We start from the raw sequence: 25,535 nt of genomic DNA, 5'->3' as shown, positions 1-25,535 counted from the left end.
TCCACATGGGGCTGAATTCCAGGAAGAGGGCTGAGCACTGCCCTGCCCTCGCCAGGGCCCATGGTGGACACCCACTCCGTGCCAGTGTCAGAGGGAGTTGTTGCTTTGTTGGACCTGAGAGCTATAGCTCTGCTGGGCGGGAGGACGGGAGATGCTGGGGTCACTGTGACTCTGGGGCAGCTGCCCGTTAATCACTATTCCTGGTTTTGTGTGTTTTAGCTGGGCTATCCCAGTGTTGTCCCAGGGTCATACCTGGGGAAGTGCATATAAAGGGGCTCGAGGTCTAGACCTGCAGCTCTCAGACCACGGAGATGGGGAAGCTGTTGCTTTGGGTTGGTGAGTGTGGTGGGTCCCAGCCCCACAATGTCTCTTCGTTCAGGAGGGGCCAGGCTTCATAAGCTCATTGTCTCGCTGGTTCCTGGGAAGCATCCTGCGACTCGGGGCCCTGGATTAGGTAGAGGTGGGACAGGACACAGTGAAGGGCCAGAGGGGCCCAGGGAGGAGAGATCAGAGCAGTGGTGGTGCCCTGGCTGCACATTAAACATTTTTATGCCTGGCTTCCACCTCAGACCAGTTCATTCAGAATCTCTGGGGGAGGAGCCAGGATATCACTACTTTTAAATTAGCATCCAGGGTTGAGAACCATTGACCTAGAGCTTTTGCTGGGACTTCTAAATGTCATGGTTGTCCTTGTGCAAAGCATGTGTGTATATGTATGGTGTTTACTGAAGTGGAAAGGAGATGAGATAGATCTGGCTTCACCTGCTCAGTGCGGAGAAGAGGAAAGAGGGAAGGGTGTGTGTGTCTCCATTTGCTTGAGTGGGTGGGTGTACTCAGAACTGGAGGGTGTGCTGGGGTGTGTCACTCCGGGTGTGCCTGTGAATCTGCGTGTGATTCCTCCTTTGTGTCCTGCAGGGCTGGTTCTTGCGCTGAAACACCACAATGGTAAGGACCCTGTGTGGTCCTCTCCAGAGCCAGGGAGAGTGTCCACCTGAGAAGTGCTCCATGTCTAGCGCTCCTGCAGCCCCGCCCTGCGCTGGCTCCCTGTCAGGGATCGCTGACCCAATGCAGTTCAGCAGAGGATTTTCAGTCACCTGCTCTTTGGCTCACTCCTTGTGCCAGGATCCAGACTCCAGGATCCATTCTGACCAGGGTTTCACAAGGCATTCTCCCCCCCCCTCCGCCCCGCCACCCCCGGGGACCCCAGCAGTGAGGGAGGGACCTGCCTTCAGTGTAGCTTTGGGGTGTGAGTGGGGATGTGTTACTGTGGCCTTGCCTCTTGAGCTGTGTCCACGCTGCTCTGTGGAAGCTGAGCTCCATCCCCACCTTGGTTTCTGCCAACAAATGCCTGCTCTCCCCTGCCAGGTGCTGCCCACAAACTGGTGTGTTATTTCACCAACTGGGCCTTTAGTCGGCCCAGCCCTGCTTCGATCCTGCCCCGGGACCTGGACCCCTTTCTCTGCACCCACCTGGTATTTGCCTTTGCCTCAATGAACAACAATCAGATTGTTCCTAAGAATCCCCAGGATGAGAAAATCCTCTACCCAGAGTTCAACAAGCTCAAGGAGAGGTGTGTTAACTTTGGATGTGGGGTTGTATTTTACAAATGGAAGTGAGTTAATCCCTTTCTCCTGTGAGTCGTCAACTTTCCTCTGATTCTTGTGTCCTAGCCTCCTGTCCAGGGCGCTCCGGAGCTTCCCTGCCTTGGGAGCTCCCCACTGACCAGCACTCTGAGCTCGTCCTTGCCTCCTTGCCTTCGTGGCTGCTGTGGCCCCTGCTTGGAACGCCCTCCTCTCTCTTCTCTGCCTGGCATCCCCCAACTCGCCCTTCAAGCCCCGCGTTGAGGATTCTATGTGTTAATGCTGTTCAAGCACTTCAGAGAGGGCTGTGCATCACAAATGCTTCACAAATGCTAGTGTTTCTATTACCGTCTATCACCTGCAAATGAGGCCCCAAGGGAAGGGTCAATGTCTGTGATATCTTTGTTCACCAGTGGCTGGGTCAGTGCCCGGCAGAGAGCTGGTGCTCAGTACTCCCTCCCCAGGACTCCTGGGCTCTCCTGGCCAGGGGGTGGTCTGTCACGGCATGCATGGTTATAGAAGGGTGGGGAAAATCCATGTAACCAGATTACAGGCTCTGGAGAGGAGAGCAGGGAGCTTATCCTCTGTTCACTGCTGTATCTCAAGCACCTAAAACAGTCAGTGGCAAATAATAATTGCTCAGTAAACGTTTGTTGACTAAGAAAGTGAGTGAAGAGAAATTTTAGACTGCTTCTTCTTTTCCTTTTTATGGGACTGTCATGGGAGCGGGGAGTTTGGGGGCCTTTGGACAGCCTGGGGGTTCTGACTTTTGTGTGGGCTAGTTGTTCTCCCTCTTTTTCTTCTTCCGTTCTTGGGTTCTGCTGGGCTCTGCTCTTTTCTTCCTTAGGTTCCCCCACCCGTCTCCCCATTTCCGTTCCTGTCCTCCCATCCCCCCAACTTCCCAGTCACCAAATGAATGAATGAGGACCCAGCTCACAGACTCTGTCCTGCATCACAGGAACAGGGAGCTGAAAACACTGCTGTCCATCGGGGGGTGGAACTTCGGCACATCGAGGTGAGACTGTGCTGTCAGGTCTTCTCTCTGGGGTGGAGGCAGGGTATGGGGGAGGAGCAGGCAGGCCAGAGGTGAGGACAGACTGGGGAGCCAGCTGGGCTGTGGGGAGACACGCTAGTACTCCCCCGAGTCCTGACCTGGCCCTGGAGTCCAGGGTCCCCCGACCTTTCCTCCATGGTGAGTGAGGGGAGACAAGGCAGGTCCAGGAGGTGGTGAGAAAGGGGCTGGGGGGAAATGAGGGGAAAATGGGGTGCTCACAGTTGTCCCCTCAATGCTTCAGAAGGGGCAGGGCTTTTGCCTCAGAGAGGGGAGGAGTCTTGTTTAGGACATGGATAAACCCCAAGCCTCCCAGGGCCTGGGTTTCCTCGCTTTATAAATGGAGCCAGTGGTATCAACCTGAAAGGATGGGAGGAAAGAAAGTGATATAAACCAGATGCGCAGCTGAGCACCTGGGCACATGGTCTGTGTCCAGTGCATGGTGGCTACTCTTCGTTACCCTCCACTAGGCAGTGTGGAGGTGACAAACTGCCTTCCTGTTCTCTGAAGAAACTATTCCCCTCTTTCATGGCTGAGGCCAAGGGTAGAGAGTTGCCTCCCTTCCTGCCTTAGAGGAGGGAGCTTTAGGAGAGGGACACCTGGAGGCCTGAGAGTGGGGGGATGTGAGGAAGCACCTGGCACAGAACCCAGGAGCAATGCAGGGAAGGTGCAGGGAGCTGGGTGAGAACCGGCTCTGCCCGACTCCAGGCCTCGCCTCTCCCTGGGCCACGACTTCTTGAACATTCGCTGTGTACAAACGCTGGCCAGGGGCTTTGCATGCATTATCTCATGGTTACTTGGGAGAGGCTTACAAAGTGGCTGTTTACATTCTAAATTTGCAGAGAAAAGCAGGAACGTGAGCTTAAGAAACTTACCCTATTTCACACAGGTGACCATGAGAGATGGCCCAGCTATGGGTGGAAACCAGATAATGGAACTAGGCCTGCCTAAGTCTGAATCTGGTTAATTTTCTAATCATTGCACTCAGGACTAGTCCCGACACATGAAGACTTGCTTAAAGTTCAACTCCGATAAGTTACAAGTTTTCCAATAGTGTCTTCACTGTGGAAGAGAAAGCACTAGAAAAAGAAAAAAGAAAGAAAACAATCAAACAGCCAAAGAACTAAAGAGCAAAGGGTACAGAACTCCTAGTCTGAGCATGGCCCTCCTGTGCCACGTTAGCTCAGAGATCGTTCTGGAAATGCCGGCCCTTGGCTCATGTTCCCTCCGCTAATCTGTTCAGGCAGAGAAAGTCAGTGCCAGGACAGGGTGTCAGGACTGAGCTGTTACCCACGAGGAAACAGCAGAGGGACAGTGCGTGGCTAGGGGCGGACCATGTTTTCAGAGGCCAAGCTGGCCTGAGCCTGCTCTCTCCACCCCAGGCTGTGTGCTTGTTTCCATCTGGCAGGGGAAGTTGTGTTTTGCAAATCCTCCCTGGAGCCTGAAGTCCCCATTCCTGGGTATTGGAGCCCTGTGCTGGGAGGGGCTTTAAGAGGCTCTGAGAGTTTCAACGACCTGCCTTCCTTTCCTCAGTCACATCCACTGTGCCCTCCACGGGATGCGAACCAAGGGGTCTTGTAAGGGAGGCTGAGGTTGTGCAGAAAACACTCCTGGCCTCACCGCTGGTCTCCCTGCAGGTTCACCACGATGCTGTCCACATTCGCCAACCGGCAGAGTTTTGTCAATTCAGTGATAGCCCTCCTGAGGACACATGGCTTTGATGGTCTGGACCTCTTCTTCTTGTACCCTGGACTCAGAGGCAGCCCCAGGCATGACCGCTGGACCTTTGTCTTCTTACTTGAAGTAAGGCCAGCCTGGCAGCTCCCGAATCCAGAAATGATTCTACTTTGATCATATCTGGGCTCAGGGCACAGGGGAAGCCTAAGGCCGGGGACAAGGGCAAGACAGCGGTAACAGAAGTTTGTTTACTGCCATCACCTGCAGGTGTTGGACAAAGAGCTGCCTAGCAAGGGCCCTATGGCGGCTCTTTCTCTCTGTCCCATCCGGGCCTTGGCCCAGCCCTGCAGCCTGAGTGGTGCCTTCTCTGTGCAGCTCCTGGACTCGCTCAGGTGGGCTGTCTGAACTCTGCTCCTGGGCCTGCTGCCAGCCTTCTGTTCAATGACTCACCACATTGGCTCACGTCCGCCTTTCTCAGGAGCCAGTGGGCAGGGCCTGTGTCTGACTCTCCTGGCTCAAGGGTCTCCGTAAATAAAGGTTTCTTGGATGAGTCTTGTTTTCCCAGACTCTGCTTTGTCTGGTTCTCGCGTCTGCCTCTCTTTCTTCCCAGGAGCTCCTGCTTGCTTTCAGGAAGGAGGCGCAGCTCACCATGCGTCCAAGGCTGCTGCTCTCCGCTGCTGTCTCTGGGGATCCCCGTGTCATCCAAAAAGCGTATGATGTGCGCCTCCTGGGAAGGTGAGTGGGTGCTGCGTTGGTGGGCAGGACATTGGAGGGAAGGAGACATCTCAAGCTCAGAACCCCAGAGGTGTCCAAGCACTGTCCTTGAACTTTTCAAGTTCCTGCCCTGCTGTAAGTGCACCTTTGGGAGGTGGGCTGATCAGGAGCATAGGTGGGGACAAGGGTCTTCCCATTATATTCTGGGCTTTCCTTAGGAGATCAGAGGGAGGTGATGTAGTACCAGTCCACACCACAGCATCCTCTTGGGTAGAGATCTGTATCGCCTATCACTGGGTCTCTAGGAGAAGAATCCAGGAGTCTGGCCTCTGCTGTCCCAGAGTCCCCTTAGACATACACTGCGTGCCAGATGGCTGGTATCATAGAGATGGATTAATTAGCAACTACTGCCACTGAAACAAAAATACGAATGCCCAGTCAGGACCAGTTTTCAGAGTACAGGTCTTCATGCAAAAGTTACAAAATCAGGCAAAGAGAGCTCCTAACTTTCTGGACAGCTCTGGACTAATTTTCTCAAAGCTCAAGAATCGGGTATTTACAGATGTGATAACTGAGTCAGATGCAGAACACAAGAAATCACACGCAATTTTTGCATGTGATTACACTTAAGGAGAGTGGTTCCATGGTGGCAGGAAAGATGAGAGACATAGTGGGGTACAATTGGCTAGTGTTGGTCTTACAGCCAGGCAGGGTTGAGTGAGACCACCTTCACCTAGCTGGGTCACCTTAGACAAATTAGATAACGGTCTGAGTTTCAATTTCTTCATTTTAAAATGGAGACAATTGTATTACTTAGGGCATTGGACAGATTAAAATTAAATTAGATAATCCCTGTTAACCTGGACACCTGTGACCTGGTAAGGCTCAATTATATTTTGTCATTTGGAAAGCTTTCTGGAAGAGATAGGTTTCAATGGTTCCTATAATGGTAGAAGGACAGAAGCTTTTTCATGCTGTGGGTCAGAACTGCTTACACATGACGATTTATGCAGACCTCTGTTGCACTTGTATCAGCCTGAATGCCTTTGTTTTCTGTTCTGACCCCTGCTCACTCCCTTGGTTACTCTCAGCATGGCATAGGTCCTGATGCATTGCTGTCCCTAACCAGCTGTGTGTTCCAGGGGCAGCCTCTCAAGTGGATGGCACAGCTTGGGCCATCCCCACAGGCAGAAATGGCAGGGAAGTTGGGTGCCCAATTTACAGCTAGTTAGCTAGTCATCACTGTGATGATCGGACTTGAAAATCTAGCTAGCACTATCTTCATATCTCCTCTTCCTGCCCCTTACAGACTACTGGATTTCATCAGCGTCTTGTCTTATGACTTACATGGAAGCTGGGAAAAGTTCACAGGACACAATAGCCCGCTGTTCTCTGTGCCCAAGGACCCTAAATCTTCGGTAAGAAAGAGAAAGCTCTCATGTGGCCCAGAAATCTGTCCCTGAGTCAGGCCATTGGCTCCTGGTAAGAAGGAGGGGTTTGTGTTCTTCCTGCCTGCAGGCATATGCCATGAACTACTGGCGAAAGCTTGGGGCAGCACCTGAGAAGCTCCTTATGGGGCTCCCCACCTATGGACGTACTTTTCGCCTCCTCAAAGCCTCTAAGAATGAGTTGTGGGCAGAAGCTGTGGGACCGGCATCTCCAGGGAAGTACACCAAGCAAGCTGGCTTCTTGGCTTATTATGAGGTGACAGGAATGGGGAGCTCTGTCTATTAGTTAGGGCTCTCACACCCCAGCCCAGGGCAAGAGCAAGGACAGGGAGAAAGGCAAGAGTGAGGGCTAGAGACAGGACAAGGAGGTGGTTTACTGGGGCAAGGGAAACCCACTCTCTGGGATATTCTCTGTTTCTGTAGGGAAGTTATTTGAGTCCTTTGTTAGGGGTGAGGGACTAGGTGGAGTTTGAATGGAGCGGGACAGATATTTTACCCCTTAGAAGAATCTTAAAAGATATTGAAGTCAATCCTGACTTAATATATGGCCTAAACATAATTAATATTTGCAATATATATATATATATATATATATACATACATATATATATATATATATATAAAACTTCAAACATTTGCTAAGGTAAAAGAATAGTATAATGTCCTCTCACTCTCCCTGATTTCCAGATACCCCTCACCCAGCTTCAATCAATAACCACTCATGGCCAATCTTGTTTCTTCCCTGCTCCCTGAATTGCTCCCTCCCACTACTAGATAATTTTGAAGTAATTCAAGGCATCTCCCATCACAGATTCTCTCTCCTCTACCCCAATTCCACTCCCTAATCCCCATCTCAGCAAAGCCTACTGTTGACTGAAGGAAAGAGACATGGACCCAAGGGATGTGAAACAAAAGAGAAGACAGTAAGGGGCACCGAGTGGGTGGCTATATTACCTGGGAAGGTCTTATGGCACAGGTGGATTTTGAGCAGATCTTTGCAGCACAGGTAGAGTCCTGATGGGCAAGAATGACAAGATAGGAGTGACCTCCTAGGCAGAGAACAGCAGGCACATAGACACAGGTGTGTAGGGGCGCCAGGGGGTGAGCTGTGTCTTTACCTGATGTAGTAGTGGAGGTGCTGGTGTCTCTCCAATCTCTATTCTGTGCTGGCTGCCTGGAGATGTTTTCCTGCTAGTCCAATGAAGCATGGTTATGAGTGATAACATAGTTGAAGGAGTGTTCTTGAAGGACATTATGGGTCAAAGAAATTTTGGTAGACTAAACTTTTAATTAAAAAAACAAAAACAAAAACAAACCTTACACATTAACTTCTGCAGAACACATCTACGTCTTTGCAGTCTATGGTCTCCAGCTCAGGGATGGGTACCCAGTCCACACTCAATGCTTCTTTGATTGTAATAACCTAGTTCTCCCTACCTTCGAGACCTTTATATTTATTATAGATTCGAAAGTTAGTTTGATAACTACCTAGATGGGGCAGTTTATGTTGGTTTTAATGAACAGAGGAGATACTTGTTCATGAAAATTCTTTGTAAAAGATACAGGTTTGGTCCAGAGTCAAGTCTGTTACTGTAGTAGTTTGGTATTGACATTATTTACCAGACCCTGGTTTGGTTACTTAAGGATGTCAGCCACTCCTTGGTTCTCTCTCTGTTTATCCAGCATGGATGTCAGAGGAAGGAATGTGCAGTAGTAGGAATTTTGAAGAATAGAGAGAAGGTCCTTTGTGAGTGGCTTCCCCACCCCCTCTTTGGTCTACCTTCTTCTCACTCCCTAGTGAGGGATTCTTGGGTTCTTTATCCTTGCTGGCGCTTCCCTCCATGGCACTTCACAGAACTGACCTGGTGATCTTCTTGGCAGATTTGCTCCTTCATCTGGAGAGCGAAGAGGCGCTGGATTGATGATCAGTATGTCCCATATGCCTACAAGGGGGAGGAGTGGGTTGGCTATGATGATGCCGTCAGCTTCAGTTACAAGGTGAGACCTTGTTCCTTTCTTGCTCCAGCATAGAGTTTCCCTCTGCTTCCGTGAGGCCTTTGTCTGTACAGTGTGTGAGTGTATGTGTGTGTGTACCTATAAAACTGGCAGGTTAACTTGTTAGCCTGTAAGTAGAAAAAAGTCTCAGAATCTTCAGTTTCAAACTTGACAATTATGGGGTTCATGCTTATTTTACATTTGGGAGAAGTAAAGCCCAGAAGGAGCCTTGGAGCTGTTTGGATGTGATTTGGCCTTGGAGCTGTTTGGATGTGACAGATTGTATCTTTTCCATCAGCCTTACGGAAAACACTCATAAAGTAATAATAAAACCTGGATTCAAGGCTAAACATCCTCCTTTTAGTTATATCTGAAGTTTAAAAAATCATGGATAAAAGCCTTTATTTTCTTATATGTGTAAAAGGTACAATATTATCTGCTCTACTCCTCCTTTCTAGCATCACTACGGTATAAGGTATGTTGATGTGATTTTTAAAAAATAAAGCAATATCTATCATTTAATATGATGATAGTGGTGATTAGCAGGCTGGGGAGCCAGACAGCATTTAACATTTATGAACATTTACTATGTGCAAAGCATTGCTCCAAATATTTTACATGTAGGAATTTAAAAATTGTTTTTCAAATCGTGGCAAATTATATACAACATAAAAGTCACCATTTTACCCATTTTGTTACAGTTCAGTAGCATTAAGTACATTCACATTGTTGTGTAACTATCACCCTTATCCATCTCAGAACTTTCTTCCCAAAGAAAGTTTTGAAGTAATTCAAGTAATTCTTTCAGTCTTCCCAACTGAAACTCCACACCCATTAAACAACTGCCCATTCCTCCCTCACGCAGCTCCTGCTAATCCCATCTCTACCTTCCATCTCTATGAATTTAACTACTCTAAGTACTTCTATGAGTGGAATCATAGTATTTGTCTCTTGGTAACTGGCTTATTTCACTTACCATAATGTCTTCCAATTCCATCCATGTTGTAACATGTGCATGTAGGAGTTCTTTGGGTCCTAAAAATGTTGGAAATGTTATTATCCACTTTTTTTTTTACACATGAGGCAACTAAGACACATAGCTTTATGTAACTTTTCTCAGGATCCCATAGCTCATAAGCAGTAGAGGCTAGATTCGGATAGAGACTGCATGCCTAGCCATCCTGCCATATTGCCTTCTGAGAGCCCATCTGTTCTTGCCATTGTACCTAGTACAGTGGGTTGACTGACTACTGCTTTTACAGGCGTTTTTCATAATGAGAGAGCATTTTGGGGGGGCCATGGTGTGGACATTGGACCTGGATGACGTCAGGGGCACTTTCTGTGGAACTGGCCCTTTCCCCCTTGTCTACACATTGAATAATCTCCTGGTGAAGGCTGGTGAGTAGCTATGACCTGGAAACTGGGGTTGGCTGTTGCACAGCCAGCTACTGGTGCGTGCTTTCTGTTAGATCTAAAGGCTTTGGTAAGGCAACGTGACACTGAAAGAGGAGAATAAACTTTGATGCCACGCTAGTCTGCTTTCTAATCTTGGTTTGAATGCATGCTCTATTTGACCTCTGTGAGCTTTGTTTTCCCCATCTACAAAATGGGAGTAATCCTTACACTCAGGACATTATACAAACTAAATGAGATATGGAATGAAAACATGCTGGCTCATAGTGAACACAATATATGTTAGTTTATTTCTCTATTTCTTTTTTCTGTTTTCATGGAACAAGAGCCAGAAAAGGAAATTAGGTTTCTTTTTGATATCTCTTTGATAGTAGAGACTGCCTTGGCAGTTAGGAGATGGAACCTGGCATGCTAGAGCTGCAACAATCTTGGAGGTGGTCTATAACCCTCATTTTGTGAGGAGACTAGGGCTCAGAAAGATAATACAGCCAGTCAGGGGTGGAAATGGGACTCCAACCCAATTCTTTACAGCATGCTGTCTAGAGCAGCTTCCTGGCCCTCAGCCTTGTTCCTGGTGCCTCCCAGGACGGGGGGACACAAAAGGGTTCTCCTTGAGGATTCCACAAGTAAGAAATAGGCTTTGGGGGCAAGGTCTTACTCAAGGTGCAAAGGTCAAATCAAGGGCTTAAGCATAGAGAACTGGCAGACTCATCCTTGGGGTTACTCACTGGAAATGTAACAGACCCACTGAGTGCCCATGGGTCCCTGGGATCATGTTAACATGATGAGGTAGGGGAGTAGGGCTTCCATGTGTTGAGATTTTTGTCTATGTCCTCAAGTGGGTGCATTAGGAAATCCTCCAATTCTGGTTTGGGAGCAGGTACTTCAGCCCTGGAGTGGGTCTAGTCCTGCCAGTAATAGGATGGGAAGGAAGGGGTAGGAATCTCAACCTTTTCTGATGATTTCCTGTAGAGTTCAGCTCAACTCCTCCACCAAAATTTTGGCTCTCAACTGCTGTGAATTCTTCAAGAATTGGCCCAGAAAGGCTGACTGTGATCAAGGATTTGACCACTGATTTGGGGATCTTGCCCCCAGGAGGGGAGGCTGTGGCCACCGAGACCCACAGAAAGTCTGAAACTATGACCACAGTCCCCAGAGGTGGGCTTGTGACCCCTACAAGGGAAACTCTGTCCTTTGGAAAACACCCCCTAGCTGCAGAATGGAAGACGGAAACCCCTGGAGAGGAGACCATGACCCCTGTGGGCCAGGCTGTGACCCCTGGAGGGATAACTGTGGCTCCTATGCGTCTTCAGACTGGAGAGAAAATCATGCCCCCAAGAAGGAAGGCTGAAGCCCCTGAGAATATGACCATCCCCTCAGGAAAGACGACAGTCACCCCTGCTGGGCAGACTGAGACTCTCGAGAAGAGAATTTGACTTCTGAGGTGGACCCTGAACCCCTGGTGGGTTACTTTGGTCTTCACACAGAAGCTGAAAACTGGATGCTGCTCTCTGGTCCAGTCATCTCGCGCCCAGGACACACTCCTCTTGCTTTTGACAAGCCCTTTGTTCCCACTGATGGAATCATTCCTCTGATGACTCAGTAACCCTTCCAGTGAGTCCTCTCTCTCTAAAGAAGGAAAATCCAGAAAACTCTGCTGTGGACCGAGGATCCTAAGATCTATTGTTGGCAGAAACTGGGGAAAGTCCTTGCCTTTTCTTCTAGGTCCCCTGACCAAAGCTGCCTGTGCCCAGCCATTGATAAACCATTCTTGGGGCAAAGCAGGCCCCAGGCCACACTGAGTTAATCTCTCTTCTGTTGAATAAACTGGAAGCATAAGAATTCATTTGAGTTCTCTGAAGTTCTTTTCTTGAAATGACCTGTGCTAGCCAGTTATCAGCTTCTCCCTTTCAAGGTCACTTTCCTCTCCTGTTATTTTTGGAAAGAGGGAGTTTGTGTCTAGCCCATGCTGATGTGGATTCCAGTGTCCATTATGTGCTTCCCTCTCTGCCATGAACAACTGCTGACTTCACTGTTGGTCAGAGCCAGAATCTCCTCTAGAGAAGTTTTCCATACTCCCCAAGGGGGTTGAGAGAAGGAGGAGGGTGTTGTGCCTTCCAATTATATTCCCTACTTTGTAAAGTCTTAGTTGTCTCTGAAAGAACACCCCCACCTATTCTCTCCATAAGAAGTGGTGGAGGGGAAGACAAAATCATTATTTTTTGTGTTACCTGCAAACTTCTAGGTCTCCTCCAGAAACACCAGTTCCTATACTACACACTGCAGTCCACCTACAGAGTATTTTCCTGGGCATGATTGACCCTCATAGTCAATATAGACACAGGACCAATTTCTAGCCCCCCTCTTCTGGGAAACAGTGATGCTAGTGAGTGTCAGATCTACCACCAATATTACCTTTTCTTTTGGAAGTGCAGCCTCCAAGACTTTAAGATAAGGGTCTCATTAAAATACCTGTGGGAGCAGGCACCTATCATAAATGATTAAAGCAGGTGTAGTCTGTATCCACACATGTGTGGGCACATGTCCCCAGGACCGTGTTGCCACACCATAAATCCCAAATCAGTTAAGCTGCAAAACAAACCAACCTCAAAACTTAGTGGCTTACAAAACAGCTATTTATTTAGCTCATAGATCTAATATTTGGTAATTTAGGCTGTGTTCAACTAGGTGGGTTTTTTTTTTTTGGAAGAATTATTACTTTTTTAAAATTGAAAAACCAGGTCGTTTTTATGGTCTGAACTGGTCTTGGCTGGAATGGCTCAGGCATCTTCAGTCAGCTAGTGGGTTGGGTTGGGGTGGACTGGTTTGTCATGGCCTCAGCTGGGCTGACTGAGGTCTCTTTGCATGAGAACTTGCATTCTTCAGCTGGCTAGTTTACATGGTTGTGGTCTCATTGTTACTAGAAAGCAAGAGAGAAATCTCCAATAGACAATTTTTAAGTCTCTGCTTGAATCTTACTTACTGTTGTTCCATTGGCCGAAGCAAGTCAAATGACCAAACCCAGAATTAGAATGGTAGGGAATTATCCAAGTGGATACAGGGAGGCAAAAATAAACTGGAGGATATTACTGCAATAACCTACCATACAAGCTCAATATTCCTGTGTTTAAGAGAAGCTAAACTTACAGGTGTGTGTGTGTGTGTGTGTGTGCACACGTGCTTTGATAGCACAATTGGATCAAAGAGTTCCATGTTCGTATTAAGGTTTGATGGAATAGAGGTGAGTTGTCATTTCATTCTGGACACCGGATTATCTTGTTTCTTCTTCTACTTTTTGTATAAACCCTATACTCATCTCCTTAAAGGTTAGGGCTTATATATTTAATTGGTCTTTCTTATAGTATAGAAAAGAGATAGAGGTGGAGCTTCTTCCACTAGCTCCTATATGGACAATAAATATTTCTGGTGAATCTTTGTGATTTTTTTTTCTGTCCCCTTTTCTACATGTGCTTTATTCAAGGGTAATTTGGCCATTTCTATTTATCTCTATGTTTTAAAAATCTTACTTATAAGCTTCTGGGAACTTATCTTTTAGCTGTAAATTGGTTGGATCTTCCAACTTCATCATCTCTTTCAAAACATAGATCAGTGGGCAGTAAAGTTTCTACCCTGTATTGGTCACAAGTAAAGGGGAAGCAGGGAGTTCAATGTTGAGGTCACACATTCTCTTGTGAACTTGTTCTGAAAGTGAACTCATTCTGCAACAAAACCTGACAAATACTGGTTTTATTCTGGTAGGCCATGGACTCAGGTAAATATTAGGATTTTTATACTATGACATATAAAAGTAAGGACAGATATTGGGGGTAAATAGCAGTCTTTGCCATACATCTGCCCTTTTGGCTATTCAAATATCTGTGCAAACCCTTCTTTTATGTTTAGAACCACTTATTATCTTCCTGGAAATTGACTCCAAAGTCCCTTCAATTACTGCCTGCAGCTCAAAGGCCAAGGTTTTTGGGTGGTACACAGTCCTCTGATTATGTCCTAAGTTGACCCCCATGGACTGATAACCTATAAACTAGAAGGCAAGTTATTTTCATCTCCCCCAGTAAAAATTCCCTTTGGAAAAATAAAAGAAGGGGAAACATTACAAAGTTCATATCCTGTTGACTATGAATTACAAAGACTCCCTCCTTGGCAGGGTGTGAGTTCTTTGGTTAGTTCACCTGCCAGCCCCTAGTTCTCTCTGATAGGAATCTCTTGTCCATTTCAGAGAAGAAGCAGAGTGTGTGGTTAATGTGTGTATCCAGACCAGACTGTGTTTATTCTGATCTTTGCTTTTTTGTGACCTTGGGTAGGTTACTTACCTTCTTCAGGCTTCAGCTGCCTTGTTGGTAAATGTGAGGACTCAGTGTGTGAATTAATATGATTAAAACACTTAGAAGAGTGCCTGGCACATGATATGCTTGCCATATTCCTGACTGCTTTCTTGGAGCCTTCTCTTGCCCATTTCCTTCATGACCGCTTCTGAAGCAGGCTTTGGAGAGTCTGCACTTCCAATGGGCTGTGCAGTATTTGTAGCTTGTTTTTTTTTTTTTTTTTTTTTTACAGCATTATTATTTCTACTTCTGTATACACTACAGTGTGCTTACCACCAAAAGTTTAGTTTCCATCCATCACCATGTAGCTTGTTTCTTGATGGTGCACTTTTGGGGGGGTGAGGAGTTGTTTTAAGATTTGAAAAATCACAGAAGTTTCAGGCTGAGCTAGAGTGCTTTAGAAATACAAATTCCCCAAAGCATGGCAGGGATAGAAATATACGAACAGAATCCAAATTTAAAGTAAGATGATGCTAATAATTGTCAGGCTGAGAAATCACACAACCCAAGAAGATGTTCATTTTCTGTTTTACCCCACTGTACCTGCTCTGGGGTGGTCAGTAGAGCTGGATCTCTCTCTCTCTCTCTCTCTCTCTCTCTCTCTCTCTCTCTCTCTCTCTCTCACACACACACACACACACACACACACACACACACAATCTCTGCCTGCTTTTATTTGCCTTAATTTTGCAGACAATCTTCTTCATCTGATCAAGTCGATTGCTGCTGGAATCCCCAAAGTAATATCTTCCCAGTGGAAGGAATACTTATCTCACATGATAACTCTATGTCAATTGCAAGAAAGACCCTGGTGGCCTCATGAGGGTCATGTGCTAATCCTGGTATCAGTCATTGTTTCTAGGGAATGAGGCTCCAAAATTTTTCTGGACCTAAATAATGTACCCTTCACTGAGACCAGAAGTGGGAGAGGGAGCACTAACAAGGTTTGCCTCTCTTGAAGGAAGTGGAGGTAGGGGAAGGGTGAATTCCTAGGGAAGGAGTTTGGAGCTGAAAAAATCTAATATAACTCATGGTATTGTTGTGAATGCTTGCTGAACTATAGTATATAAATACTATATCTAAAACGAAAACAAAAACACTAATTTGAAAAGATACATGCACTCCAGTGTTCATAGCAGCATTATTTACAATTGCCAAGATATGGAAACAACCTAAGTGTCCATCAACAGATGAATGGATAAAGAAGATGTGGTATATATATACACAATGGAATACTACTCAGCTGTAATAAAGAATAACATTTTGCCATTTGCAGTAACATGGATGGACTTGGAGGGCATTATGCTATGTGAAATAAGTCCAACAGAGAAAGGCAAATACTGTATGATATCACTTATTATATGTGGTATCTAAAAAATACAACAAACTAGTAGATATAACAAAAAAGAAGTGAACTCACAATTATAGAGAACAAACTAATGCTTACCAGTTGGGGGTGAGGGAACAAAAAAGGGGTAGGAGAGTGGAGATACACTCCACTATTGTGCAACTATTGGCTTAAGGATATATTGTGCAACACAGGAAATATAGCCAATATTTCACAACAGCTGTAAATGGAAACCTTTAAAAATTATATTAAAAAATTTAAAATATTTTAAAAATTTAAAAAGTAAAGAATTATGGAGAGCAATCAATGAAATACCTTCTAACTACACTTAATATATGCAAAAAATAAAAATTATAAAAATACAAAGCCTGGGCTTCCCTGGTGGCGCAGTGGTTGAGAGTCCGCCTGCCAATGCAGGGGACACGGGTTCATGCCCTGGTCCAGGAAGATCCCACATGCCGCGGAGCGGCTGGGCCCGTGAGCCATGGCCGCTGAGCCTGTGCATCCGGAGCCTGTGCTCCGCAACGGGAGAGGCCACAACAGTGAGAGGCCCGCGTACCGCAAAAAAAAAAAAAAAAAAAAAAACCAAAGCCTATAAGTTATATAATCTTGCTGGTCTATAAAGTAATTAATATAGTCTATCCAATTATAAATAAAAATGTACCTGTAGAATTCTGAAAATAAGCACGTATTTTAGCTGTTCCTCCAGAGGGTCATTTGTTCATTTATTAACAGCAGAGTCAATAACACAGTGCTTTAAATAAACATGTATCAATAGGCCTTACAATCATGCTTATATCGGTATCAAGTACCGTAGTCCAGTAGTGCCACACATGGTGCTCTGGTGTGGTAAGGCATGTCATAAACAATTTGATAGAATAATAGTTAAAATACTGAAGGTAGTGACTATGTACTGCTTTAATATAATTGAAGACTCAAGAGTTTTCCTATTTTACCATTATAGTCCTTTTCATTTCAAATGTTTTCTTGAGCAGAAAATAATTTTCATAGCTACAATTAGCATGATGAGAATTGTGCAGATCCAGTGCAGGTCCTTTGGTTGTGTCTTGGCTGGTGAGGAACCATGCTGAGAATTGCCCTTCTGGCTACATTCATTCGTCATAATGTTCTTTGAACTCATCACACAACTTTCCTCTTTTATGCTATTGCTCAAGCTTTTCTTCTGCCTCCAAAGGCTCTTCCACTTCCCTTACTTCCTCATCTAGCTTCCTGTAGGATGGTTACTCAAACGTTACCTCTTCTGTGAAGCCTTTTTATCCCACCAGGAGCTATCACTTCCTCTCTGCTTGCTTTATGAATACTCTTAATTTCACTCTCATTCATTCAACATCCATTTGAATGCCTAGAGTGATATCAAGCCACATAGACTCATAATTTGAATATGTTTCAGTCATTCCAGCAGGAATGCAGAGGTTTACATACAAGGACCATTTCTTAATTATCTTTGTACTCCCAGAGCTTAGTGCAGAGGTGAGCACAGAGTAGGCATTCAATAAATTCATGAACTAAAAAAAAAAAAAAAGAACATAGTGTGTCATGGACTATGAGAATCATATATGAAGGCTATAGGTGAGACTAAAAGCAAGAAGGAGGAAAAGGAGAAGTAGAGAGTACACGGTAAATCTCTAAAAAGCACATACCTTCTGGAGCCAAAGAGCAAATTGTTCCATTGTTCTGGCGTAAGTTGCCAGCAGCCATTTCCCAGTAGACAAGGGTGCCAGGATCCTTTGTCCCCAATGCATTTTACATTAGTTATCACATCCTAATGTTTAGATTCCATCAGCAAAGCCATTAACTGCTTTTAAAATTGGCTACAAAGTGGATATTAAAGCCTGTGCACCACAATGAAGAGTAGGCCCTGCTCGCTGCAACTAGAGAAAGCAACGAAGACCCAATGCAGCCAAAAATAAATAAATTTATAAACAAACAAACAAAAAAACATGCAGCAGTGATAATTATATTTATCATGTTGTTACATGATATTTTTATCATTATATTACATCCCTAGTACTTATTTATCTTATAACTGAAAGTGTATCTTTTGACCACCTTCATCGAATTCCCCCATCCCCTCACCCCTTACCTCTGGTAACCATAAATCTGACCTCTATTTCTATGAGTTTTTTATTTGTTCATTTATTTTTGAAGTATAATTGACCTACAACACTATGTTAGTTCCTGGTGCACAACATAGTGATTTGATATTTCTATGTATTACAAAATGACCACCAATGATAAATCTAGTTACCATGTTTCACCACACAAAAATATTACATTATTATTGACAATATTTCTCGCTCTGTACATTTCATCCTTGTGACTCATTTATTTTGTAACTAGAAGTTTGTGCCTCTTAATCTTCCTTACATTTTTCACTCATTCCCCTATCCCCCTCCCCTCTGGCAAACACCTATTTGTTGTCTGTACCTATGACTCTGTTTCTATTTTGTTATGTTGGTTCATTTGTTTTGTTTTATAGATTACACATATAAATGAAATAATATTATATTTGTCTTTCTCTGACTTATTTCACTTAGCATAATACCCTCTAGGTCCTTCCATGTTGTTGCAAATAGCAAGATTTCATTGTTTTTTATGGCTGAGTAATATTCCATTATATATATATATATATATATATATATATATATATATATAATATTTTCTTTATTCTTTCATCTATCAGTGGATACTTAGGTTGCTTCAACATCTTGGCTATTGTAAATAATGCTGCAATGAACATGGGGTACATATATCTTTTTGAATTAGTGTTATTGTTTTCTTTGGATAAATACCCAGGAGTGGAATTGCTGGATCATATGGAAGTTCTATTTTTAATTTTTTGAGGAACGTCCATACTGTTTTCTATAGTGGCTGCACCAATTTATATTCCCACCAACAGTGCACAGGGTTCCCTTTTCTCCACATCCTCTCCAACACTTGTTATTTGTTGCCTTTTTTATAATAGGCATTCTGACAGGTGCGAGGTGATATCTCATTGTGGTTTTCATTTGCATTTCCCCGATGATTAGTGATGTTGAGCACATTTTCATGTGTCTATTGACCATCTGTACATCTTTTGGAAAAATGTCTATTCAGGTCCTATGCCCATTTTAAAAATCGAGCTGTTTGTTTTTTGATGTTGGGTTCTATGAGTTCTTTGTATATTTTGGATTTTAACTCCTTACCAAATATATGGTTTGCAAATATCTTCTCCCATTTAGTACGTGGCTCTTTTGTTTTGTTGATAGTTTCCTTTGCTGTGTAAAATCTTTTCAGTTTAACGTAGTCCTATTTTTTTTGGTTTGTTTTTGTTTCCCTTGCCTGAAGAGACATATCGGAATAAATACTGCTAAGAACAATGTCAAACATCATACTGCCTATGTTTTCTTCTAGTAGCTTTATGGTTTCAGGTCTTACATTAAGTCTTTAATCCATTTTGAGTTTATATTTGTATATGGTATGAGAAAGTAGTCCAGTCTGATTTCTTTGCACATTGCTGTCTATTTTTCCCAGCACCATTAATTGAAGAGCCTGTTTTTTCTCCACTGTATAATCTTGCCTCCTTGTCATAGATTAAGTGACCATAAAAGTGCGGGTTTATTTTTGAGTGCTCTATTCTGTTCCATTGATCAATGTGTCTGTTTTTGTGCCAATACCATCAAATGATTACTGTAGCTTTGTAGTATAGTTTGAAATCAGGGTGCATGACATCTTCAGCTTTGTTGTTCTTTCTCCAGATTGTTTTGGTTATTTGGGGTCTTTTGTGTTTCCACACAAATTTTAGAATTATTTTTTCTAGTTCTTTGAAAAATGCCATTGGTATTTTGATAAGGATTGCATTGAATCTCTAGATAGTCTTGGGTAGTGTGGTCTTTTTAACAATACTGATTCTTCCAGTCCATGACCTCAGTATATCTTTACCTTTGTTTGTGTTGCCTTCAATTTCTTTCATCAGTGTCATACAGTTCTCTGAGTACAGATCTTGTACCTCCTTGGTTAGATTTATTCCTAGGTATTTTTATTTCTTGATGCAATTGTAAATGGGATTGATTCTTAATTTCTCTTTCTGATACTTTGTTGTTAGTGTATAGAAATGCTACAGATTTCTGTATATTAAATTTGTATCCCGCTACTTTACTGAATTTTTTTATTGGTTCTAATGATTTTTTAATGGCATTGTTGGGACTTTCTATATATGGTATCATTTCATCTGTAAACAGGGACAGTTTTATTTTTTCCTTTGGACTCTTTTTATTTATTCTTCTAATATGATTGCTGGGGCTAGGACTTCCAATACTATGCTGAATCAAGATGGTGAGTAGGGGCACCCTTGTCTTGTTCATTTTAGAGGAAAGCTTTCAGCTTTTCCTGATTGAGTATCATATTGGCTGAAGATTTGTCATAAATGGCCTTTATTATGTTGAGGTATGTTCCTTCTATATCCACTTGGCTGAGAGTTTTTAATAATAAATGGATGTTGAATTTTTTCAAAATCTTTTTCTGCATCTATTGAGATGAACATATGATCTTTATTCTTCAATTTGTCAATGTGGTGTATCACACTGACTGAGTTGCAAATATTGAACCATACTTGCATCCATGGAATAAATCCCACTTGGTCATAGTGGATGATTCTTTTAATTTATTGTTGGATTTGGTTTGCTAATATTTTGTTGAGGATTTTTGCGTCTATGTTCATCAATGGTATTGGCCTGTAACTTTCTTTTTTTGTGGCATCTTTGTCTGGTTTAGGATCAGGTGATGCTTGCTGCATGGAATGAGTTTGGAAGCATACTTTCAGCTTCAATTTTTAAAAAGAGTTTGAGAAGGCTAGGCATTAACTCTTCTTTAAATGGTTGGAAGAATTCACCTGTGAAGCACACTGGTCCTGGACTTGTGTTTGTTGGAAAATTTTTTCTTATTCAATTTTCATACAGGTAATTGGTATTTCTTTCTGATTTCGTTTTGGGAGATTGTATGTTTCTAGGAATTTATCCATTTTTTCTAGGTTTGTCCACTTTATTGATATATAATTGTTTATAGAAATCTCTTATGATCCTTTGTTTTCCTGTGGTGTCAGTTGTAACTTTTCATCTTTTGTTTCTAATTTCATTTATTTAGTTCCTGTCTCTTTTTTTCTTGTTGAATCTGGCTAAAGGTTTATAAATTTTCTTTAACTTTTCAAAGAACCAGTTCTTAGTTTTATTGATCATTTCTATTGTTTTTTGTCTTTATTTCATTTATTTCTGCTTTTATCTTTATTATTTATTTCCTTCTACTAACTTTGGGTTTGGTTGTTCTTTCTCTAGTTCCTTTAGGTGTAGGGTTAGATTTTTCTTGTTTTCTAAGGTAAGCTCATATTGGTATAAACTTCCCTCTTAGAGATGTTTTTGCTGCATCCCATGGATTTAGGATCATTGTGTTTCTGTTTTCCTTTGTTCTCTAGATATTTTTTGATTTCCTCTTTGATTTCTTCAGTGACCCACTGGTTGTTTAGTAATATATTGTTTAGTCTCTCTGCGTTTGTGTTTTATGCAGTTTTTTTTTTCTCATAGGTGATTCCTAGTTTCATTTTGTTGTGGTCAGAAAAGATACTTGATATGATTTCAATTTTAAGTTTATTGAGACTTATTTTGTGGCCTAACATGTGATCTATCCTGGAGAATGTTCATGTGCACTTGAAAAGAATGTGTATTCTGTTTCATATGGATTGAATATCTGTCTATCTATCTATCTACCTACCTATCTATCTACCTATCTTATATATATATCTATTATATATATAAAAATTCATCTGATCTAATGTGTTGTTTAAGGCCAGTGTTTCCTCATTGAATCTGTCTGGATGATCTTGACACTGATGTAAGTCAGGTGTTGCAGTCCCCTTCTATGATTGTGTTACTGTCAATTTCTCCCTTTATATTTGTTAATATTTGCTGTATGTATTTAGGTGCTCCAATGTTGGGTGCATATATATTTATGATTGTTATATCTTCTTCCTGGATTGATCTTCTCATCATTATGTAATGTCCTTCTTTGTTATCATCTTCATTTTAAAGTCTATTTGGTCTGATATAAGTACTGATACTCCAACTTTCTTTTCAGTTCCATTTGCATGGAATCTTTTTCCATCCTGTCACTTTCATTTTGTACGTGTCTTTAGATCTGAAGTGAGTCTCTTGTAGGCCACCTATGTATGGGTCTTGTTTTTGTATCCATTCAGTCACTGTATGTCTTTTGATTAGAGCATTTAGTGCATTTACATTAGAAGAAATTATTGATATGTATGTATTTATTGCCATTTTGTTAATTGTTTTGGGGTTGTTTTTGTAGTTCTTGTTCCTTTCTTTTTCTTTTGCTCTTTTCCCTTGTGATTTGATAAATACCTTTAAGTTATGTTTGGATTTCTTTCTTTTTGTGTGTATGTGTATCTATTATAGACCTTCAGATTTTGGATTGTGGCACCAATGGATTGTGGTACCAAAGTAATTTATATATATATATATATATATATATAAAATGTAACGTATATATAATATATTTGTAATATATATATAACATCTATGGAAAAAACCAAACGAACTTTTTGGTCAGTCATATATATATATATTTTTTATATATATAAAACAACCCTATATATATAAAACATAAGTAATATATATTATATATAAATATAAGTTATATATATAAAACAACCCTATATATAATATATATAAAACATAAGTAATGTATATTCTATACGTATGCAATTATTTTAAGTTAACGATCTCTTTTTTTTTTTTAATTTGTGGCTGCATTGGGTCTTTGTTGCTGTGCATGGGCTTTCTCTAGTTATGGCAAGCAGGGGATACTCTTCATTGCAGTTCTTGGGCTTCTCATTGTGGTGGCTTCTCTTGTTGAGGAGCATGGACTCTAGGCATGCAGGCTTCAGTAGTTGCAGTGCATGGGCTCAGTAGTTGTGGTTCATGGGCTATAGAGCGTGGGATCAGTAGTTGTGGCGCATGGACTCGGTTGCTCTGTGGCACGTTGGATCTTCCTGGACCAGGGCTCGAACCCGTGTCCTCTGCATTGGCAGGTGGATTCTTAACCACTGTGCCACCAGGGAAGTCCCTAAGTTAATGATCTCTTAAGTTTGAATGTTATTCCCTTCACCACTTGTTAGGTATTTTGGGCATTATGTTTTACATCTTTTTGTTTTGTGTATCCCTTAACTATTTATTGCAGATATAGATAATTTTACTACTTTTGTCTTTTAACCTTCCTACTTGCTTTATAAGTAGTTGACCTATTAACTTTATTATATATTTGCCTCTACCAATGGTATTTTTCTTTTCATAATTTTTATATTTCTTGTTGTGGTCTTTTCTTTTCCACTTAGAATAGTCCCTTAAACTTATCTTGTCAATTCAGTTCAGTGATGCTGAACTCTTTCAGCTTTTGCTTGTCTGTAAAGCTCTTTATTTCTCCCTCAAATCTGAGTGATAGCCCTGCCTGGTAGAGTATTCTTGGTTGTAGCTTTCTTGCTTTTATCACTTTAAATATATCATGATACTCTCTTTTGGCCTGCAAAATTTCTGCTGAACAGTCAGCTGACAGTGTTATGAGAGTTCCCGTGTATAAAACTAGTTGCTTTTCCCTTACTGCTTTTAATATGATCTTTCTATGTTTAATTTTTGCCATTTTAATTACAGGGAGTCTTGGTGTACCTTCAAGACCTTCTTTGTGTTGATCTTGTTTAGGACTTGCTGTGCTTCCTGGACCTGGATGTCTGTTTCCTTTTCCAGGTTAGGGACATTTTCAGCTATTATCACTTCAAATAAGTTCTCTCCCCTTTTTCTCTTTCTTTTCATTCTGGGACCCCTAAAATGTGAATGTTAGTGTGTTTGTTATTGTTTTAGAGGTCTCTTAAATTGCTCTCATTAAAAAAATTACTTTTCCTGTTCAACTTGGTTAATTTCCACCACTCTGTCTTCCAGTTTGCTGATCTGTTCCTCTGTATAACCTAATGTACTGTTGATTCCTTCTAGTGTATTTTTTATTTCAGTTATTATTTCTTCAGCTCTGTTTGGTTCTTCTTTATATTTTCTAACTCAAATTTCTCACAGTGTTTATCCATTCTTCTCCCGAGTTCATTGAGCATCTTTATGATCATTACCTTCAACTCTTTATTGGGTAGATTGCTTATTTCACTTTGCTCAGTTCTTCTTCTGGTGTTTCATTGTGTTCCTTTGTTTGGAATATACTCCTTTGTCCCCCTATTTTGCCTATTTCTCTGTGTTTATTTCAGTTGTGTTTCCTGGTCATAGAGAAAGGACCTTATGTAGGATATGTCCTATGAGGCCCAACAGCACACTTCCCTCTGGTCACCAGAGCTATATAATCTAGGGGTGCCCCCTATGTGGGCCAAGTGGGCTCTCCTGTTGTGTCAGGGAAAACTACTGTGGGTGTACTAGTAGGCAAGTCTGGTTCCCATCTCGGTTGGCTGCCAGGCCCTGCCTAATGTGGAGGCTGCTGGCTGCTGGTGGATGGAGCTGGCTGAGGGCTGGGGGTCCTGGGACCAAAGCTAGCCCACTGGTAGCTGCAGCCAAGTCCTTGTGTAGCTGGCTGCAGGGCCTGGGTGTTATGGGTCTAGTGGCAGCCACTGCTGGGTAGTTATGGGTTCTCGGGCAGCTTTATGGGGAGCCTGGGGGAACTCAGGACTGGTGCTGGTCTATTGGTGTGTGAGGCTGAGTTCCCACATGGCTGGCTCCTCAGCCTGTGTGGTTCTGGGACTGGTATCCATTGGCTGGTGGGAAGGTAAGCCCCTGGCACTAATTGGCTAGAGGAAAAACTCCAAAGCTAGTACCAGTGTCCTCATGGTAGAAGGAGCTCCACCAAATGGCTGCTGCTAGTGTCTATGTCCACAGGGGGAGTCCCAGTTCCCTCCTGCCTCTCCAGGAGGCTCTCCAAGATCAACAAGTGGGTCAGACCCAGAATACTGTCAAATTACTGTCTCTGCAGTGGGTCTCAGAGTGTGTGAGATTTTGTATGTGTTTTATAGGAATGGAGTCTCTGCTTCCTACAGTCCTCTGATTCTCCTGTAGGCAAGTCCCACTGGCCTTCAAAGCCAGACATTCCAAGGGCTTGGCTTCCTGGTTACAGGATCCCCAGCCTGGGGCACTCAATGTGGGCCTTGAACCCCTTACTTTTGGGGGGAGAATCTCTACAATTGTGATTATCTTCCTGTTTGTGGGTCACCTTCATGGGTGTGTGTCTTGACTATACCACATCTCTGCTCCTCCTACCCATCTCATTGTGGTTCCTTCTTTATATTGTTAAATGTGGAAAATCTTTGCAACTGGTTTTCAAGTCATTCTCATCAATAGTTACTCTGTAAATAATTGTAATTTTGGTGTGCTCATGGGATGAGGTGAGCTCAGACTCAGAATAGAGCTCCTACTCTGCTATCTTGGCCACTCCCCCAATAGAGCATTTTACTTTTGAGCACTTTTCCTGTTTGAAGTAAGCCCAATAGCTGAATTTGCAATACACTGTTATCAGTAATCATCTGGAGCAGGTTCTTCCCATGCAGAAATGCTGCCTCCAGGGAATTAAAAACTGTTATTGCTCTGGGACCTCAAAACTTCAACCAATATAATTAGGACATATCTGGAAAGAAAGATGCAAAGCATTATCAATTCAGATGTATGTGGGTTGGTAGTGGTGGATGTAGGTATGTATTTTTCTATGTCATTTCAGCAGTGGTCTCTACTAACACATAGTGCATTTTATTGAACTGAGTTTTATTGAACTGAGTTGTCTCTGCACTTGAGTCATTCCTTCTTTCTTTTCTGCTGCATTTATCTAATGGAAGAAATAGATTCTTTTTGTCAAAGGGAAGGGAGTTGCAGGTTAACCCCAATTCACCTCCATCCTCATCCCCTGCCTTGTCAGCCACTGTTCCTG

The 25,535-nt window shown here is 42.8% G+C and overlaps 1 protein-coding gene across 1 annotated transcript; it reads left to right on the top strand.

Moving 5' to 3' along the window:
- Positions 1-311: 311 nt before the first annotated feature.
- OVGP1 (oviductal glycoprotein 1) lies at positions 312-11,555 on the top strand. Its single transcript, XM_065882432.1, is given in 13 exon segments — positions 312-336; positions 916-945; positions 1,366-1,570; positions 2,539-2,595; positions 4,269-4,434; positions 4,919-5,043; positions 6,332-6,440; positions 6,541-6,726; positions 8,352-8,468; positions 9,728-9,863; positions 10,851-11,300; positions 11,303-11,452; positions 11,455-11,555. Coding segments are annotated over 13 exon segments (1,857 nt in total).
- Positions 11,556-25,535: the final 13,980 nt, after the last annotated feature.

The sequence above is a fragment of the Phocoena phocoena genome, chromosome 1 (genome assembly GCF_963924675.1).
Source record: "Phocoena phocoena chromosome 1, mPhoPho1.1, whole genome shotgun sequence".
In the NCBI taxonomy this organism is placed as follows: Eukaryota; Metazoa; Chordata; class Mammalia; order Artiodactyla; family Phocoenidae; genus Phocoena; species Phocoena phocoena.
The sequence above is the reverse complement of the archived record's forward strand: the minus strand, read 5'-3'. Positions and strand labels throughout refer to the sequence as shown.